General features: G+C 45.1%; 1 protein-coding gene across 3 annotated transcripts in view; it reads right to left on the reverse strand.

Annotated features, from left to right (window-relative positions):
* Nucleotides 1–19,488, reverse strand: part of CSGALNACT1 (chondroitin sulfate N-acetylgalactosaminyltransferase 1) — an 88,553-nt gene that overhangs the window by 17,774 nt on the left and 51,291 nt on the right. For all 3 annotated transcript variants that reach the window (XM_024214705.2, XM_024214704.1, XM_024214703.1), the window contains 2 exons: nt 6,073–6,289; nt 4,577–4,678 (listed from right to left, as the gene is read on the reverse strand). In XM_024214705.2, the coding sequence (XP_024070473.1) occupies nt 4,577–4,678; nt 6,073–6,289 (319 nt within the window). The remainder of the gene's footprint in view (nt 1–4,576; nt 4,679–6,072; nt 6,290–19,488) is intronic.

Below are 19,488 nucleotides of genomic sequence, written 5' to 3' on the forward strand. Positions count from 1 at the left end.
ATGTACCTTTGGGTACCACTTTCTGGCCAGACTTGTTCTAAGAATCCCGAGACCTGCCCAGAAACAGTCACCTGGCTAGGAAGGTGATAATCTACACGAGCAGGTAATGCTGAGGTGAATTTTCCAAGGCTTTTCTAGCTGCCCTCTGAAAAGCCACATCACATGCAGGGGGGTTAAGAGAGAACTCTTTCTCCCAGAGCTGGTCACCACTAGAAAATTAGGTTGTGTTGGAGGAGTCACGGTAGCAGACACATGGCAAACACAACTCAGCTGTCAGCACAGAAAGGGACCATTGTGTTTCCCATCATGTCACCTGGTTATAGTTAAAAACCGGTTGGAACAACAGCGTTAACCATGACTCGCTGACACACTGTTAAACGAACTGTCTGTGCCGACATGGGCCACAGAGGTGTTTGTTAACATCACTCCTCAGTGTGAATGTCTCATACAGCCTAATTTTCTAGTAAATGCCCACCTTGCCCCATCCTCCATGCCGTCAATGGATGTTATTACACTAAGAACTGAACAGGACAGAAATCTGAAACTGAGGTACAGCTGAGGCTGTGGAACAGTCCAACAGTTTGAGTCAAGCTAATGACTCTGTGAACTTTTCCTGAAATCCCATTTCATGCCATTTGAGCATAATAACAACATAATAACAGAGAAATAATCAACTCCCAAACGGAACTGCCCTTTGACAACAGCGCAGGGTTATCTTAATAGATCCATTACTTCAAGCTAGGCCTCTACACACTTTTTCTCCTTAGAACTGCAAATGCAAAATGAACAGAATTCACTAATGTTCCGAACTATATACATGTATTTTTGCCTGGTATTTTCCAAAGCAGCACTAGCTGAATGCATCTCGAGCACGAGAAAAACAGAAGCAGTAGGCAGACCATCTACTCTCAAGCTGCATGGCTCAGGTTGCTGAGATAAGACTAGATTTTCAGAAGGAATCAGTCCCACTGTGACTTCTGCCAGATTTTCAAAAGGCACAATAATTTTGTTTTCTCTGTTTCGGTCACATAACAGAAACAGTGCGAAGAAGCATAAAGCTCAGAGCTGGGCTAGCACCACAGGTTTTAACTTTGATCCTGGTTTAGCAGTCTCTCTCTCTCCCTCTACTTTTCTTCTCTGTAATTCCTTATAGCTCTTAATGATAGAACTAGAGAAATGTAGCACTGGAAGGGACTTTGAGAAGCCATCTAGTCCAGCCTCGCAGGCTGAGGTAGGATTAAGTATACCTAGACCATCTCTGATAAGTGTTTGTCCAACTTGTTCTTAAAAACCTTCAATGACGGATTCTACAGCCTCCCTACGTCACCTGTTCCAGTTCTTAACTGTCCTTATAGTTAGAAAGTTTTTCCTACTATCCAGCCTAAATCTTCCTTGCTGCAAACTAAGCTGATTACTTCTTGTCCTACCCTCGGTGGACATGGAGTACAACTGATCGCAATCCTCTTTATAACAACCCTTTACATATTTGAAGGTTGTTCTCAGGTCCTGTTGTGATAACAGGGCCTACAAATTTGCCCTCCCTGTGAGCTCAACTGTGAAAAACGAGTAACAGTTCACAAAATGTCACCGTAACCTATAGCAACAAATGTTGGTGGGAAAAGGGAGCAAAAGGGAAACAGGAAGACTGAATTTGTCCAAACAAAAAGGCCTCCTGAAATAACTCAAGGACTGTGTTAAGTAGGGTGGGGAAAACGGGATACCCCCAGCTACTCGCCCGAGCCCCTGCAGAGAACTCCCCCCCCACTGCGGGCTTGGCCCCAGCTGCTCACCCGAGCGCCACCTCCTCCCCCCCAAGGCTGTTGCTGGAAGCCTGCCTGCCCCCCCAGCCCTGCTTCCCCCTTTGCCTGGGGCTGGCATCTCCACTTGCCTTCCTCCCGCACGTTCCTCCACACCACACTTTTTTGACAAAAATGGCCATTTGTCCTATTTGCTCTTGCCAACTGATGAAGTCAGCAAGAGCGAATGGGACAGGTGCCCACTTATGCAAAAAAAAGTCGGGACAGTCGGGACAGGGTTTAAAAAAATTGACTGTCCCGGCCAAAACAGGACGTATGGTCACCCTAGTGTTAAGAGAAGTGTGAGATCTGAAATCAATGAGCCAAAATAGGTCTGTCAGAAATTAGGCCTAATTGGTGGACAAAATAATGAAGGGATGGGTTATGCCACCCACGACTCCTTTTGTAGGATCCTTAAAAGAAGAGACTTTGGAGGAGAATGCTCACTACTGTGACACTGGCGGACTGAAAGAAGGGGAAGAAGCAAGCTTTACCCCCATGGCTGCCGGCCCTACCATCTCCTGGAACCCTGGACCTTCTTTGTCCGAATCCCAAGAGAAGTCCTGACCAGACCAGGCCAGAGGGAGGGAGCCAGATGACAGCAGCCCCTCTAGTAGCGCCAGCTAAATTCTGACCACCACCTGGGATCTGAGACTTTGTGTCTCCTCCTTTCCTCCGCCCACCACCTCCGTGTGTCCTCTTCATTCCCTACCTTATTTCTTCTTCTCCTTCCTATCCCTCTCCTTTTCCTTTCTGTCTAATAAGAATCTGGCTTAGTCAGCCAAGACTGTAGATTTTTGCAACACTGCTGTATGCCTGTGATCAGAAATGCAGTTAAATGCAATGCCCTAACCAGCCGGATGCTGGTACGAGTTTGCCAGGTCTCAGAGTGGCTGATCAGACCTGTGCCGTGCCTGTGTTTTTCCAGCAGCAGTGAGAGTCAACACCAGAGACAGAAGCTGCATTTTCTATCTTTGCCATTCTTTTCTCTCCCCTTTGTGTGTGTTTGTCTTGTTTGGTCTTTTAAGAAAGAGAATGGGACTTTAACAACAACAGCATCAAAGACAGCTCCAGCCCACTCCAGTGAATTTCATCTCTTTTCTCCAAAGAGGACAGTCATTATCTTCTAAAAGGCTGTCAAATAAGGCTTTTTTCTCCTTCTAAAAACTCTCTAGTTAAGGGAAAGGAACATGGGATATGGTTAAAATGAAAGCCCAACGTAATACTTTATATTTCAAATGCATTAGCTGTTTCCTTCTTTTCTGTATTTTAATAAAAGGCTAAAAATGTTTAATGGCGTGTTTGCCATGGTACTAAGCCGGCTGAAGTCTCCGTATATCCAATCCCAAACCTTGTTTAATATGGTTTAATGTTGGACAGTCAGTGACAGGGTCATGTTACAGACCTTTGACTCTTTGGGCCCATTTATTCAATTTACATTAATACAACAGACTCCCCTCAGCCTTCCCTTCTCTAGACTAAACATGCCTAATTCTTTCAAACGTTCCTCCTAGGTCTGGTTTTCGAAAATCTCTTATTTTCGTTGCTCGCCTCTGGCCTCGCTCCAATTTGTTCCCATCTTTCTTAAAGAGGGGTGCCCAAAAACGGTTACAGTACCTCACCGGTGCTGATAGAGCAGGACAGTTACCTCCCATGTCTGATATATGACACTCCTGTTAATATATCCCAGAATGATTTGCTTTTTTCACAACAGGATCACACACTTGACTCATTCAGTGTATATGATCCAAGATAACCCCCAGATCCTTGTCAGCAGTGCTATCACCTAGCCAGTTATTCCCCGTTTTGTAGTTATGCATTTGATTTTTCCTTCTTAAGTGTAGTACTTTGCACGTCTTTAATGAATTTCATCTTGTAGATTTCAGACCAATTCTCTAATTATCAAGGTCAGTTTGAATTCTATTCCTGTCCTCCCAAATGCTAGAGACCTCTCCCAGCTTGGTGCCATCCGCAAATCTGAAACGTGTACTCTCGACTTCATTATCCAAGTCATTCGTGAAAATATTGACTAGTACCAGGCGGCAGGGCTTGGGGCGTCAGCCTTGTGGGTTTAACAATATTTACCAGAGCTCTGCTCCGGACAGCTCCGGCTGAATTTAAGCCCTGAATAGTACTGAACCCTAGGACAGACCCCTGTCAGGCCCCACTAGATACTTCCTCCCAGTTTGACAGCAAACCATTGATAACTCTCAGAGGAAGTTTTTCAACCAGTTGTGTATCCACCTGATAGTAATTTCATCTAGACCATATTACGTAATTTGCTTATAAAAATGTCATGTCATAATAAAGGTGGAGAAAAGGAAAGAGACAGTTCACTAGGTGCAGGAACTATTTCAGACTGGGATTTTCAAAAGGTCTAAAGGGATTAGGTGCCCAAATCCCTTTGAAATTCAATGAGATTTGGGCATCTAATGCCCTTAGGCACTATTGAAAAGCCCAGCCTACCTACATTTCTCCAAGTTAAGCTTCAGTGCCAACAGATAGAAGCTGCTCATGCAAAGGTTAGAGGAATTCAGGCCTGATCATTGTTACAGATGTCGAGTGGGAGTTACACTGGCCTAAGTCCATGGCTCTAAATATCAATATTCACAAGTGCAGATCAGGGAGCATCAGGGTAATCTCATTTCTGGCTGACACAAGGAGAGAGGGATGACCTATTCCCCTACTGACAGTGCTAGGGAAAGGCAATCTGGCTTCTCGGGCTATCAGCGTGTGAGAGGAGCATGCCTCACTAAGCAGCGATGTAGACCCATACTCACCTGGAGGTATTTTCAAGTATTGCTTTCACTTCGTTCATTTGTTCTTTTCCAAAGTAAACTACAGTGAGGTGAATTCTCCCATCCTGCTCAATGCCCATTTCCCTAGAACAGACATCAAAACAAGTCATTCACTGCCCTTGGAAGTTTGCTTTCCCAAACAACACCTGCCATCTCTAGCTGGGAATGTAGGATAATGCTGGACTCTGCAAACCAAATTCTCTGCTGGTACCACTCCAGTGAGATCCTTGCACCGCTCCAGCGAGATTTTTGCAGCCCTTCATTGAGATCCTTGAACCCATCCAGAGCTACACTGGCTCCATTCAAATGAGATTGCAGGATGGGGCCTAAGATACTTCATAGCTCTGCATTAGCAGGCTATAAATTGTCATCTAGTAGTTACCTGAGTTATGGCAGCAGAGCACTATTGGAATAGCCCATCCAGTCACCTGGATGATGGACAGAAAAGCCACTGTAGGAAAGCCAGCAATTGTGTGGCAAACTACTAAAGCCAGCAGGTGCTACCTCAGCACCCAGGAGGCTGTGAGAGAAGGGGGAAATAAAATCCTGTACCCTCATTTCTATTTCTTCTAAATACTAGCATGTCTAGTTATGTCCCTGAAAAATGTGTAAGGAGTATCGACTCAAACTAAACTCTCAAGATAGACCTAAGAAGAGCTCTGTGTGGCTCGAAAGCTTTTCTCTCTCACCAACCGAAGTTAGTCCGATGAAAGATATTACCTAACCTGACCCACCTCCGTTTCTCTAAGAGAGAACAAATCATGTGGCCTAAGAATATGTGTATCTGTCAAGATGCGTGTCCTTCTTGGGCAACTACACAGCTGTTATTTGGGTGTCTCTCAATTTTCTTATCAGAATGCAAGGCCCACCACTGGCCAGTTATTCTTAGTTCTGACTGGGAGCTACATCTTGATTAAATCCATTCCTGCAATTGCTACAGCCCTGTTGGGAAAGAAGAGCATAAAGAAAGAGCCTTGATCAAAAGTAACAAGGAGAGAACACTCTTGAGTCCAGGCACATTTCTTATTGCCTTTCTGTCACTATCTATCCTTTTGATGAGGCCTCAACAAGCAGTCCAGGGATAATACAATGACTCTTATTTTCTAGAAACCTTCCTGTGCTACTTAGGGAGTGAAACTGACACATTCATTGAAGTGGTTCTGGCACCTGCTCTCTCAAAGATGGAAATAGCAAGTTTCCGAAGAACGAAATACCTAGTACATGGTGCATCAACTTCAGAAACACTGATGACTGCAAAATAACCTTTTCCCTTGGTCTCCACTGCTAAAGCTAATTGCTGTTCATGTGAAATATCTGTTGATCCAAGCAAACGCAAATGGATATTTTTAATGATAAATTGATGGTTTTATGTAAAAATATATTTTTTTCCCACTGGGAAAATCCCTGGTGCTTGCAGAAATTGCATCATACGGTATAAAAATATCAAGATAGCTATAGATCCATAAAAAGAAACAAACCTGAAATTTTGCATAAATTGTCGAAACTTGCTGGCTCTCTTGGCTAATGGAACGACAATGTTAATGAGCGTGTTAGCCATGTTGAGGTTCTCATTCTTCACTTTCATGATGGGACCAAATGGTCTGAATAAAACGATTCGTCTGAATTTGTGTGGTCTGTCTCCTTTGAAAGTCAGCTCATACAACGTGCCTTTGTCTTTTTCTGTTCGGTACATGCCTGTTAGAAGAATATGAAAGAAGGGAAACATTAGCATGAAACTGGATTCCCCATGAAGAAGTTGCAATATTAGGTGGCTTTTGTAACTTAGACTTAGCAGCAAATAAATGAGACAAAAAATCAGTATGTGCACCAGCTCTTCCATAGTTTGAAACCAGAACTCAAAATCTGACGGGGGACAGTCCCAGGTTTTAGGAAGATGACTTTTGTATCTCCCGTAAAAATCCACCCAGATTACAAGTCTCTGAGAATCACCATTTGCACATCCACAGTAGAACTTGTTAGATGCTTGCTCCTTAATTTTCAAGATGTTCCAAATGCACACGGCTGCCAGTCATCCCCCAAAACACTGGGTCCACAGGGATGGAAAAGGCAGGGGGATTTGGGAAAGGAGCTCTCCCCACACATTTGATTCATCCAGCCCCCAGAGAAGCAGGTTCCTGATACTGACAAGTATCTGAAGCAACATTACCAGGTTCCTCCCCCCCGCGAGTTTTTATTAGGCACAGATGAAAAATCCTGTACAGAAAGCGTCCAAGGTCCTGGTAGACACCATCTTCTTCATTATTAAATTGCAAAACCAGGGAGTGAGGAAATGCCTACGGTGAGCTCTCATTTTTGAGATGCTTTCTAGAGACGTGGAAGGTTTATCCCTCCAGGGTAGTAATGTCCATTGGGTCTGCGAGGATGTTACGGAACCCTGCCCTTTGCTTATGAGCAGCAGAGACCCGGAGATTGCTCGGGATGCTCACTGAGGGGATTTCACCTTGGTAAGCAAGGTGACCAAGCATGTCATCATGAAGATCCCCTCGTTGCCACACAGCTGCAGCGATCACCACTTTGGCTTCTGAGACCATCCATGGTGCATATGCCTGGCTGCACTGGAGTGCAAGGAACCAGCTGTGAATCTGAGACATCTCTGGTATGACTGAGCTGGTATGACAGTAATGACCTTCAAAACAATGGAGGCCAGGAAATCTCTGGGTGTGGACAGGTGCCAGAGTTGATCTCAGGGACTCTTTCTTGAGGCTAATTCAGAAACTGTTTGAGCCACTTTAGATCTAGGATAAACCTAAAACATCCAGAAGCCTAGGGGTGTTGGAAGCCCAAGTCCCATTGAAATGCAACCAAAGCTGGGTGTATTATATCCTTAGGCTTCTTGGAAAATTCCAGCTTATTTGTATTGTAGTAGGCCTTCGACTCTTTGGCTGGAGTAGGGAGAAAAGTCTTTTTCTGCCAGGATTTTTTCAGGCTCAAAGGCAGAGTGCCCCTGAATTGCTTAGGTCCCTTGAAGGGATAGTCCAGAAGCTAGAGTTTGGTAGGTGGTCACGTCCCATGGGTGAATGCAGAGAGGTCTGGACAGGGGCTGTGGGTTTAGCCCCTATATGGATGGAGCCTTGGGCCTTGTCACCGAGGCTGTTAATGGCCTGGAGACCTCTGGACAGGTTCCTGTGGATGAGTTGGGTAGGTCTCCACATACCACTGGGGGGCATTAGTTGCATTGGCTTGCTGTGGTGAATTTCCTGTCTTTACGCCATGCACTGGGGCATGTAGCACCAAACTCATGAAGCTGGAGTGTAATTTTTGCTGAGCCACAAGGTGGTGCTGCTGAACTTATTCATAGATTCAAGGACTGGAAGGGACCTCGAGAGGTCATCGAGTCCAGTCTCCTGCCCTCATGGCAGGACCAAATACTGTCAGACCACCCCTGATAGACATTTATCTAACCTACTCTTAAATATCTCCAGAGATGGAGATTCCACAACCTCCCTAGGCAGTTTATTCCAGTGTTTAACCACCCTGACAGTTAGGAACTTTTTCCTAATGTCCAACCTAAACCTCCCTTGCTGCAGTTTAAGCCCATTGCTTCTTGTTCTATCCTTAGAGGCTAAGGTGAACAAGTTTTCTCCCTCCTCCTTATGACACCCTTTTAGATACCTGAAAACTGCTATCATGTCCCCTCTCAGTCTTCTCTTTTCCAAACTAAACAAACCCAATTCTTTCAGCCTTCCTTCATAGGTCATGTTCTCAAGACCTTTAATCATTCTTGTTGTTCTTCTCTGGACCCTCTCCAATTTCTCCACATCTTTCTTGAAATGCGGTGCCTAGAACTGGACACAATACTCCAGTTGAGGCCTAACCAGCGCAGAGTAGAGCGGAAGAATGACTTCTCGTGTCTTGCTCACAACACACCTGTTAATGCATCCCAGAATCACGTTTGCTTTTTTTGCAACAGCATCACACTGTTGACTCTTATTTAGCTTGTGGTCCACTATAACCCCTAGATCCCTTTCTGCCGTACTCCTTCCTAGACAGTCTCTTCCCATTCTGTATGTGTGAAACTGATTTTTCCTTCCTAAGTGGAGCACTTTGCATTTGTCTTTGTTAAACTTCATCCTGTTTACCTCAGACCATTTCTCCAATTTGTCCAGATCATTTTGAATTATGACCCTATCCTCCAAAGCAGTTGCAATACCTCCCAGTTTGGTACCATCTGCAAACTTAATAAGCGTACTTTCTATGCCAATATCTAAGTCGTTGATGAAGATATTGAACAGAGCCGATCCCAAAACAGACCCCTGCGGAACCCCACTTGTTATATCTTTCCAGCAGGATTGGGAACCATTAACAACTACACTCTGAGTATGGTTATCCAGCCAGCTATGCACCCATCTTATAGTAGCCCCATCTAAGTTGTATTTGCCTAGTTTATCGATAAGAATATCATGCAAGACCGTACCAAATGCCTTACTAAAGACTAGGTATACCACATCCACCGCTTCTCCCTTATCCATAAGACTCGTTATCCTATCAAAGAAAGCTATCAGATTGGTTTGACGTGATTTGTTCTTTACCTCACCTGATGTGTCTCAATAAACCACTACGTATGGTGCCAAAGCACCTGTCTCGCTCCTAACAGCATCCGAATATCATATGGCAATTTCCCAATGCTCGGAGTGTATTATTAGGTTCCTGCAGGAAAGTTACTTTTTAGGTACTTAATGGGTGAAATTCAGCCTGTGCCGAGGAGCCAGCACAAGGCCAATGCACCAGTCAAAGGCCTGTTCCAAGGACTTGTGGGCTGTAGGTGGCTCACAGGCCTTAGAATTCATCCATTAAGAATGACACCCCCACCCCCACATTGGGTGTTTGAGCAAACCACTTTGTCCTACTCAGGTTCATTGTCATTTTAATTATTCTCTCTCAGACCCACTTCTTAAATTCAGTTTGAAAGCCGCAACAAATATCCTAGCAATTATAATCCACAGAAGAGTACAGTTGGATTTCTCTGCCTCTCTCACAGGAACTCCAGGGGCTAGCAGAATGCACAGTTAAATGCAGGAAATCAAGGAAAAGGGGTTTCCTTCTTTTTTGATCTTGGTATGAATGACCTTATCCAAATGACCATTTCTTAGCACTCTCTGTTTTTTGTCTCCTAGCCAATGTCTGATCCATAACAAATGGTATTTTTGCCTCTCACCCCCATGGTTACTTAGTTTCCTTGATACCCTCTTGTGAGAGACTTTGTCACAGTTTTTTTAAAAGCCCTAATAAATGATGGTAACTGCTTGTCCTTTATCTCTGATTTTATGGACATGTTCAGAGAATTCTAATAGATTAGTGAGGCGTGATTTTCTGTGGCAGGCGCTGTGCTGGGTTATCCCCACTGTATCATCGTCGTCTAGGTGTTTTATCAATGGATTTTTAATTATAATCTCAGCTAGTTTACTGGGTACAAAAGAATGATTTACTGGCCTATAATACCCTAGATCACCCCAGACCCTTTTTAGAAATAAAGAGTTTCAGCATTTGTTCCCCTCCAGGGTAGTAGCTGATTTCAATGAGAAATTTCATGTTTTTGTTAACAGCTCAGCCACTTCATTAAGTTAATCATTTCAAGGTGAGTTTTGATCTATAAAGTCTTGTATAGTTTGGGCTCTGGATATCTTAGAAACTGCCTCTCTTCTCTCTCAGTGCTTTAGCTGACCAGCTGAGATCACCTGAATGGCTTGAGTTTATAGTTCTTGGATATATATGTCTGGGGGGTGGGATTCAGGTAGAATCAATGGAGGTTCTGTGGCTCTGGAATTTCCTTCCTCCCTTATTCTGATGCAGAGTTTGTTGATATTTTGAGTATGCTGCAAGGTGCATCTATTTATTTAGGCTTTTTCTGAAGGGATGGCTCGAGAAAGAAGGCTTTAATTAGGAATCAGAGGGAAGGTGGTCCTTTAGTGTCTGTTTTTTTTTTCTTTAGTTTTTAAACATTATGTAAATTTAATTAGTTTGGGTTTTTTTAATCTTGATTGTGTATCTAGTGAGACGCTGATAGCACATTGCATACATTTGAAAAATAGATACTTCTAATAGCAAAGAAGGCTTAAATTAGATCGTTTGATACAATTTAGCCATCTAAAATTTTCCATTAGATCTTTGCATGCTTTTCTACTCCAGCCAAACAGTAACTATCCTGCTATTTGTTTTCCCTGGGTAAGCAGTTCACTAATATGGAAAGAAGGGTGCTTTATCATGCAACTGGATGCCAATTTTCGTATCTCATTATTGTTGTTGTTTATGACTTGTATTACAGTAGAACTTACAGGCCCCAACAGAGACCAGGGCCCCATTGTGTTAGGTGCTGTACACAGTAAAACACATCCTGCTATCAAGGAGTTTACAATCCAAGCTTCCCCATCCTGCAAAAATTATGCATGAGCGTAGTTCTGTTGAAGCCAATGGCACTAATCAGAGTGTGTTAAATTAAGCCCATAATGCATGATTCTTTGCAGGATTAGGGCCTAAATAGATGAAGGAAATATGATTCCCACTTTATAGCTGGGAAACTGAGTCACAGGGCGATTAAGTAATTTGCCCACGGTCACACAGTGGGAAGACTGGGAGTTGAACCTACCTCTCCTGAGTCACAATCCAGTGATGTAAACACAAGAACACCCTTATGCTTCAGTACTACGACTCCTTGAATTCCCTGAGGAATTCCTTCATTGCCATTACCATGCCTAAAACCATCAAAAACCTTTTTAACAAGTTCTGTGACTCAAAAGTGTACGACAAGTGGGTTTGAATTTACTGAAAATGAGCCGTGCCTACAAACAAGTCTTGCTAAAACAAAATTGCTTTAAAAGTTTCTCCAAGAAAGTACCAAGTTTTGTAAAACTTAGACAGCAGCTATGATATCGGAAGAGGATAATCCGTTATTTTTGCTGCTGTCAATGCATTAACTAGTTTCAGAATGTCCGCTGGTTTCCAAAGCAGCATGTTTGAGATTTGCCAGAATGCTTGGAGTAATCTGCCAAAGCAAATTAGTCCCAGGTTTTTCAGGACAAAGGATTGGCCACTTTGTTAAACATAGGGGCTCAGGGAAGAGTCTTGGAAGCCTCATTTGGACTGGACAAACAGGAGCTTGGGGGTGTGGGGGGGAGAGAAACTGGAATCTAATGGGAAACAGATGGGGAGATGAAAAATAAATTGGAATAGTGGGTTGTGAGAAGCTAGGACTGTGGAGAAAAATAGAGTTTATATGAACTAACTGTGCAGACACGCTGTGGAAGTGGAAAGGACCTGCTCTCTGTACTGCAGCTCAGACAAACTTGCTTTCGTTATAATAGCTAACAGTCAGGGTGCTGCCTTCCAGGGCTAACCCCAATACAATCACAGAATCCTAACAAAATAACTTCAGCGCAAGAAAGTTATACCCCCAGTTCAGCAAAGCACTTAAAAATGGGCTTAGGCTCTACTGATGTCAATGGAAACATACTTGGCTTTACCTTTCTCTGGACCTAAGCTTACTCCTCTTTTACTGTTGCATGCCCTCGGAGCCATAATTGGGTTTGTTGTGGCTTATATTTCTCCCTACAATCTCAAATGTTTTCAGAACGTATATTAACCTTACATATGTTCTTCCTCACACGTTCCCTCAACTCAGTGCTAGTCAGAGAAGATTCCAATCCCTTCAGGCAGAAACTCACTCCTTTATAAGAGTCCCAGGGTGTTTGTGATGCATTTTCACTAGCTCACCCTGCCTTCTCACCTGTTCTAGAGTGAGCTCAGATGTTAATCGGACTTGCTGGAGACTTTCTTGTTTAAAATCCCAACTACTAGACAATCACTTATGTCCTTTCTGCCTGAGGACAAAGTCACAATGCTCTGCTCATTCAGCAAGTGCATTTTTAAGGGGTTCTGGGCTTTTTGTGGGTCTCTGCCCCCTTCGATAAAAGAGTTAGTACTTTTTCTTTTGGATCAAAGTGCTCACACTGTTTTAGGATGGTGTCATAGCTATTCTGAGCTATTTCCTCCAGGAAGGTGAATGATTTATAAATATTTTCAGTTTCACTACCCACTGTGCAAATTAACAAGCTGACCCTGAATTTTGCCCTGCCCTACTGAGCAACAGGTTTCTCATTAACTCATACTGGCTGGACTCACTCTGGCCCGACGGGAAGATGCCTTTGCATGCTTATGCTACACACATTAAAGGTTTATGATCCATATGGTAATTTTCACTGTCACCTCTTAGCACTCCAAAACATGGCAGAAAACCAATGAACACAAGAGAAAAAGATAGAGAATTGTAACAAGCAGACAACACGAGACTCTGTGTGAAAAGATGAAGATAGCAGACAGCAACTACAAAGGCTAAATGACTAGCAGACGAGAGGCAGTATGGTTCTCTTTCATTTTTGAACAAGAAAAATGGAAAATTCCAACCGCTGCCAAATATCACTACTGAAGTCAAACTGTCTGGACTTTTGGAAAGTATTCTCGGGCTACAGCAAAGCTGCAGAGAAGGAGTTTAACTCCGAAACACCAAGAAGTAGTGTTGCATGCAGATTCCAAACACAAGTGGTTCTGTCTAGGAACTGAGGAGGAGGCTGTACTGATTTATTTTAAAACATCCAAACCACGCAGCAGAAACATTTCCATCAAATGTTTTAATTTAATGAGCTGCTTGGACAAACTCCCTCCTTCAGTAACAGAAATATGAAAGAGAAGAGAGGGAATGAACTGAGAGACATCCTGATGAAGTTATCACCTTTCAATTGCTGTAAATCATTGATTGGGTCCTGTGTGGCCAACCAAGGTGACGGATACCAGCTGTAAAAACAGCTCCCAAGAGTCAATGAATCAAGGTTTCTTTAGATCTTCTGATGTGACATTAAGGCCCAGATTCAGCAAAGTGCCTAAATCAGTAGGATTTAAGCATGTGCTTTGCTGAATCTGGGCCTACATAACCTAGAGAAAGGGGTGAAACTCCGGCCCTACTGAAACAAATGGCAAAATTCCCACTGACCTCAATGGGGGGCAGGATTTCCCCCATGGCGTCCAGAGGCCCGAGCACAAGAGTCAGACTCAGGAACCCCTGAATTCTAATCCTGGATCTGTCACCAATTCACCTTGCTGCCTTGGACACGTTGAACTATCTGCCTCCATTTGCCACGCTGTCAGGCAGGGAGAAGAACCCTTCCTACCCTGCCACAGAGGGTGCTGAGATGGTTCATTCCTTGGTGTTTTTGAAGCAGTTTGAAGACAAAAAGCGTTAAATGTCATTATCAGTTCAATAATGGGCCAGATTCACTGGCAGATTCCAGCTGCTTTGACCTGCTCCAGAGACACAAAGCAGCTATAAACCTGGCTTAACTGGCCACGTAAACCCTGTTCACCCCTGCTTTGTGCAGCCAGAGTGGCACGGAGCAGCGAGAACGTACAGATGAATCTAGCTGGTTATTGAAGTCTCCTGTGGGCTGCAGCAAGGTCTGCTGCCTCCAAATCAAGTTCTGTAGCAAGGCACTTGAGATGGAAAAGTGGCACACCAGCTCCCTTCCCCTGCCCCCTTTAAGAGATATAGGGCCATTGATTTTTGCATTTTTTCATTCTTGAAGGATGGAGGGGGGGGGGGGGGGAAGATATCAGGGACTTTCCAAGTAGTTCTGCACACAAATATGCTCCTCAGTCAGCCCTGAGTGCTCCATTTGTGCAGCCAAGCCAGGCCCCAGAACTAACCTGGAGCAGTGATTTGGTGCTGGAGATGCAGGCTAACATGCTGCTGTCTTGCTAGGAAGCAGGAAGAAGAGGGTTTTTTCATCCCTGGGCTCCTGCATGGCCAATGGGCTCATTCATGGCTTCGCTAGGCCAATGAATGATGCTACCAGTACAGTAGCTCCCGTTACTTGCTGTGGGTTTGAGTCTGCTCTGCCCTTCTGCCGCCCTGCAGTGTGGGAGAGGGCGCCTTCCTGATCTTGCACAGCCTGCATAGAGGCCAAGCAAACCTGCACCAACCGAACAGGACACTGGCCAAAGGGGGGAACTTCACCTCTGAGCAGGGAGCCAGCACAAGGCCGAGGCCTGGCTGAGTTACACCCCTGCAACTGGCCCTGGCCCTCTGAGGTGACTTCAGGGAGCCAGCGGCCTTATACCATCGCTTTGCCTCGCGCGATGAGGTCCTGGCCCAGGGCTGGGATTCTTGGGTGCTCTGGTAATACAAATAAATAATAAATCATTACTAATCATCTCCCCCTCCCCAATAGAGAGGCAGTTCCCCTGCAGCTTTAGCATGCTCTAGAATTTGAGGGAATCACTGGTATGCCATAAATAAGCCAGCCGACTGATCCTCAGCAGGCACAAATGGGTTTGCTTCCCAGGATACCAGTGGAGCTGCACCTGTTCACATCAGCAGAGACTCTGGCCTGGATCATCTCTAGTAGCCAGTCTGAATTTTTATACCGATAGTGGTTTTGGGCAAAATAGTTTCATGACGTTTTGTTCTAGTCTATCCCAAGAATGCGCTGGCTCTCGATTTCTCTTTTTCTATATGTTATCTCATGTACACGATAAGAACCATATTATTGATATCTAGCTATTTCTGTGTTCGTGCAGCACCCAGCACAGTGGAGTCCTGGTCCATGGCCGGCGCTCCTCGGCGTGATGGCAATACAAAGAATAAATCATCATCATATATTTTATATTATTAAACAATAGGCTGGGGATCTGGAGGGTGCAGGGTGAGAAACAAGTAACCCAAGGTACGTCTACACGTATGGCAGCATGTGGAGTACAGACACCGCACTCCCAGCGAGCCCGGGTGTAAATAGCACTGTAGACAGTGAGCTATGGCTTACGTGACTAGAGTAGAGCAGAGTGCCCTACATGCCTGATCCCCAGGATATATATCCTACACAGTGCTCTACATGCCCAAACAGTGCCTCCCCCAGCGACATTGCTATTTTTAGCAGTGTAGCATCTCACTGGCTCTCCGCTGCTGGAGCCTTTCCCTGTTGCAGTGAGAGACTCTGGCAGCAGGAAAGGGCTCTGGCTGGGAGAAGGCAGTGGGGAAAGGCTCCAGTAGTAGTGAGGCAGTGGGGAAAGGCTCCGGCAGTGGGGAAAGGCTCCGGCAGTGGGGAGGCAGCTGAGAAAGTAACAACTGACCAATGACTGAAGCAGAGACGGGTTGCCTCCACCACCCCAGAGAATGTGTTAGCCTTGCCTTTGCTAATCGAGATCCGATGAAGAAAGCATTCCTTAGTACCCAAAGGCCGTATGGTTCATAAACTATTCAACCGAGAGGCAGGGACCCCACAAAGGTGCTCTTGAATCTGCATTCCTGTCCTGCAAGATGCAGGGACAGAGTGGTCCCGCTGGAAAAAGCAGGCATATAGCACTTTCGCCAAATGTCAGCTAGAAGCCTGCAGCCGAACTACCAGAAGAGCAAGGAGATAAATTTCCTCCTTTATCTTAAATTCAGCTGGATTAATTAGCCATGCATCTTAAATCTTCTTTACAGCTACTAAAAATCAACAGAGGGTCCTGTGGCACCTTTAAGACTAACAAGTATTGGGAGCATAAGCTTTCATGGGTAAGAACCTCACTTCTTCAGATGCAAGACTTCTGTTAGTCTTAAAAGTGCCACAGGACCCTCTGTTGCTTTTACAGATTCAGACTAACACGGCTACCCCTCGTTTACAGCTACTGGCATCAAACAGAAAAAGGGGAATGCAGGCACACAAATGAAGTGAATCCAGGGCTATTGTATTACCAGTGTTGAGGTTGCTTTCTAGCACTGCCAACTCTTCCTTTTTCTACCATGCCTCACTGTCAACATAACGCGCAGTGACACTCAGCTGGCTGCACACAGCCCAGAGCACCGACACAGATCCTTGCCAGGTGCGACTTCCTATTCTGAGATATGCTGTGCTACTCCGGCAGGCTTCCCAGTCAGGTTTGTGCACCACAGCATGGGCACTGCTCTACATGTCCCTCTTGTACATTCAGGCAGGCTCCAGCAAAGTACGCAGTTCCCCCCATATGGCAATGTCTGTAGTGTAGAGGGGCCTAAAATGCCAGCCTAAGACACAGCTAGGGATGTAATCAAAAAAGAAAGTTGATGGTCTATCCGAGCAGCGTTACTCCAGGTGACGGAAAGTGTTCAGCAGAGCACAGACGGAAAGGAGGCTGACAGAGAACCCAAATACCTGCAAGGACGTCTGTGTGTTTACATGTGCTGTGTGTTCATGTCTGCTGTGTGCAGGCACCACAACTGCAAACACTAGTTGGACCTTTATATAATATCAAACAATACCTATAGAGCCAGGGTGACCAGATGTTCCGATTTTATAGGGACAGTCCCGATTTTTGGGTCTTTTTCTTATATAGGCTCCTATTACCCGCCACCCCCGTCCTGATTTTTCACATTTGCGGTCTGGTCACCCTATATAGAGCCCAGTCAGTTCTAGTAATGAACAGGTCTTGTCATGCTAGCTGTATCCCACTCCGAACGTAAGCAGTATAGATCCCAGAGATCCAGTCACAGCTGCATAGGCCACACCCTAGTTTTAAATGACCCTAGCGATGTAATGGCTGGGGAATGGACTTGGCACATTAGCCACAGATCTTTTATTTGACTTCAGGGCCCTTCTATAAAACCATGAATGGGCGGAAAAATGAACAGAGTAGTGTTGTTTACCCTCTCCTACAATACAAAAGCCAAGGCTCACCCAATGAAATTAAAAGGCAGTAGGTTTAATACAAAATGAGAGGAAGTACTTTTCCACACAACGTACAATTAACCTGTTGAACTCGTTGCCAGGGGATGTTGTGAAGGCCAAAAGTATAACTGGGTTCAAAAAAAGAACTAGATAAATTCATGGAGGATGGGCCCATCAATGGCTATTAGCCAAGATGGTCAGGGACACAACCCCATGCTTGGGGTGACCCTAAATCTCTGCCTGCCCAAAGCCAGGAGGGGAAGACAGAAGTGGATCACTCCAACTGTCCTGTTCTGTACACTCCCTCTGAAGCTCTGGTACAGGCCCCTATTGGAGGCAGGATACTGGTCTCACCCAGTATGGCAAGTCTGTCCCTTACTACTCAGCTTGCCCTTGTTCATTTTCAGGTCACCCTATAGCTCCACAATCGACATGACACTCAACCACCGACTTGGCTGCTTCTCCGTTCCTTCCTGCACACTGTCCCCCACGCATGGAACACCCTCCCCGCACTCATTGATATGACTGCTACCCTCTCCTCTGACCCCTACACCAAGGAGAGCTCGAGAGGCACTTTTTTTTTTATCCAAAGTTGGGAATATTGACTATGTATCTGTATTACAAATGTGTTTACACCTGGGGAACACCCACTAGACTAGACAAGATGCTTTCATTCTGAATAGCTGGGTGGGGAAGGGCTATTAGGAAAACAAGAGGCCTTAGGAGAAGCTTATCTCCTACCTGGGGGCCTTCCTGAGGAGGCTGCAGACAGCCTCTGAGTCATGGATGCTGAGACATTACAGGGACATGTGACCAGGTCACCTGGTGCTGGACTCCATCTTGGGATATCAGTATTTTTCCACTGACTGGCGTGGGAACCAAACTTTGAAACAAAGGCTTCCCGCCATATGCAAAAGCTATATGAGGCAGGGGAGTGACATCATCTTGGTTCTTCACAGATGCCTCCACCCAAGAAAACTCCTGGAAAAACCTGAGGAACAAAGACTGAACTGGGGGAAGTGCTGGACCCAGGTTAAAGGGATTTTTAGCCTGTGAATGGCATACCTGGGGATTCCAAGCTGTAAGCAAGTGCCGCTTGTCCCTGAAGAATCTGCAGCCTGCTTGTATCATCACTTGGGGTGAGAATTTGTTATTCAAATCCAATCTATGTAGTATATTAAGCTTAGTTTGCATGTTTTGTTTATTTGCTAGGTAATCTGCTTTGATCTGTTTGCTATCCCTTATAGTCACTTAAAATCTATCTTTTGTAGTTCATAAACTTGTTTTTGCTTTGTCTAAAACCAGTGTGTGGGAGTCATAATTCAGGGCACAAAGCTGTTGTATTTTCTTGTCCACATTGAGGGAGGGGGCGAATTTAATGAGCTTACACTGTACAGTTCCCTGTACAGCGCAACACGGTATAGTTTTGGGTTTATACTCCAGAGGGGGTGCATGCCTGAGTAGCTGGGAAGTTCCCTAGCTGGGAGCCTTCCCATGAAGGGCTGATCACAGCATCTGCATGTAACTGCAGCGGGGTGTGCCCCTACCTGTATGTGTGCTGGTGAAAGTGCAGGCTGGTCACAACAATACAGTATAAAGGGAGCCCAGGCTGGTGGGTCAGGGGGGCTCAGTGGTACCCTAGTTCCAGGTGGCACCGTGGGGGGAAACTGTCACAGTCACCATCTCAAATTGATGAGTAAAAAGCTGGTTTCTAGCTGCCAGGCCTGCAAACTCAACCTGGGATCTAAGGGCTAAGCTAAAGCATTGGTGCACCTTGGTCCCTCCTATTCTCTGCCTGTGCCACACAATAGTGTAGTCTCCTGGGGGCTGTAATGCTTTGGTCTGATTTTCAGTTGTTGGGTTTCCTGTGCGGGTATTGGGGGGTGGTGGTGGTGGTGGTGGCCTGTGATGTACAGGAGGCCAAGTTGGATGATCTGGTGATCCCTCCTGGCCTTAAACTCTGAAATTTAGCTATCAATTCTGTTATTGATTATGTACAAGCCAGGAGCGAGTCCAGCTCATTCGCCCTTGCTGCACTGCTCTGAAGTGCTAGCAGGAGTAAAAGCCTGGGAATACCCACAGACAGCAGATCTGTGATGGGGGGGAAAGGTGCAATTTTTATGAAGTCACCTTTCAGAGTAGAAACGCCCTTTACATTACCCCTGATCTCTAGAGGTAGCCCTTCAGGTCAGGGGTGAGGCACTT

The sequence above is a fragment of the Terrapene carolina genome, unplaced genomic scaffold, assembly GCF_002925995.2.
Source record: "Terrapene carolina triunguis isolate 2854851 unplaced genomic scaffold, T_m_triunguis-2.0 Scaffold136, whole genome shotgun sequence".
NCBI classification, from domain to species: Eukaryota; Metazoa; Chordata; order Testudines; family Emydidae; genus Terrapene; species Terrapene triunguis.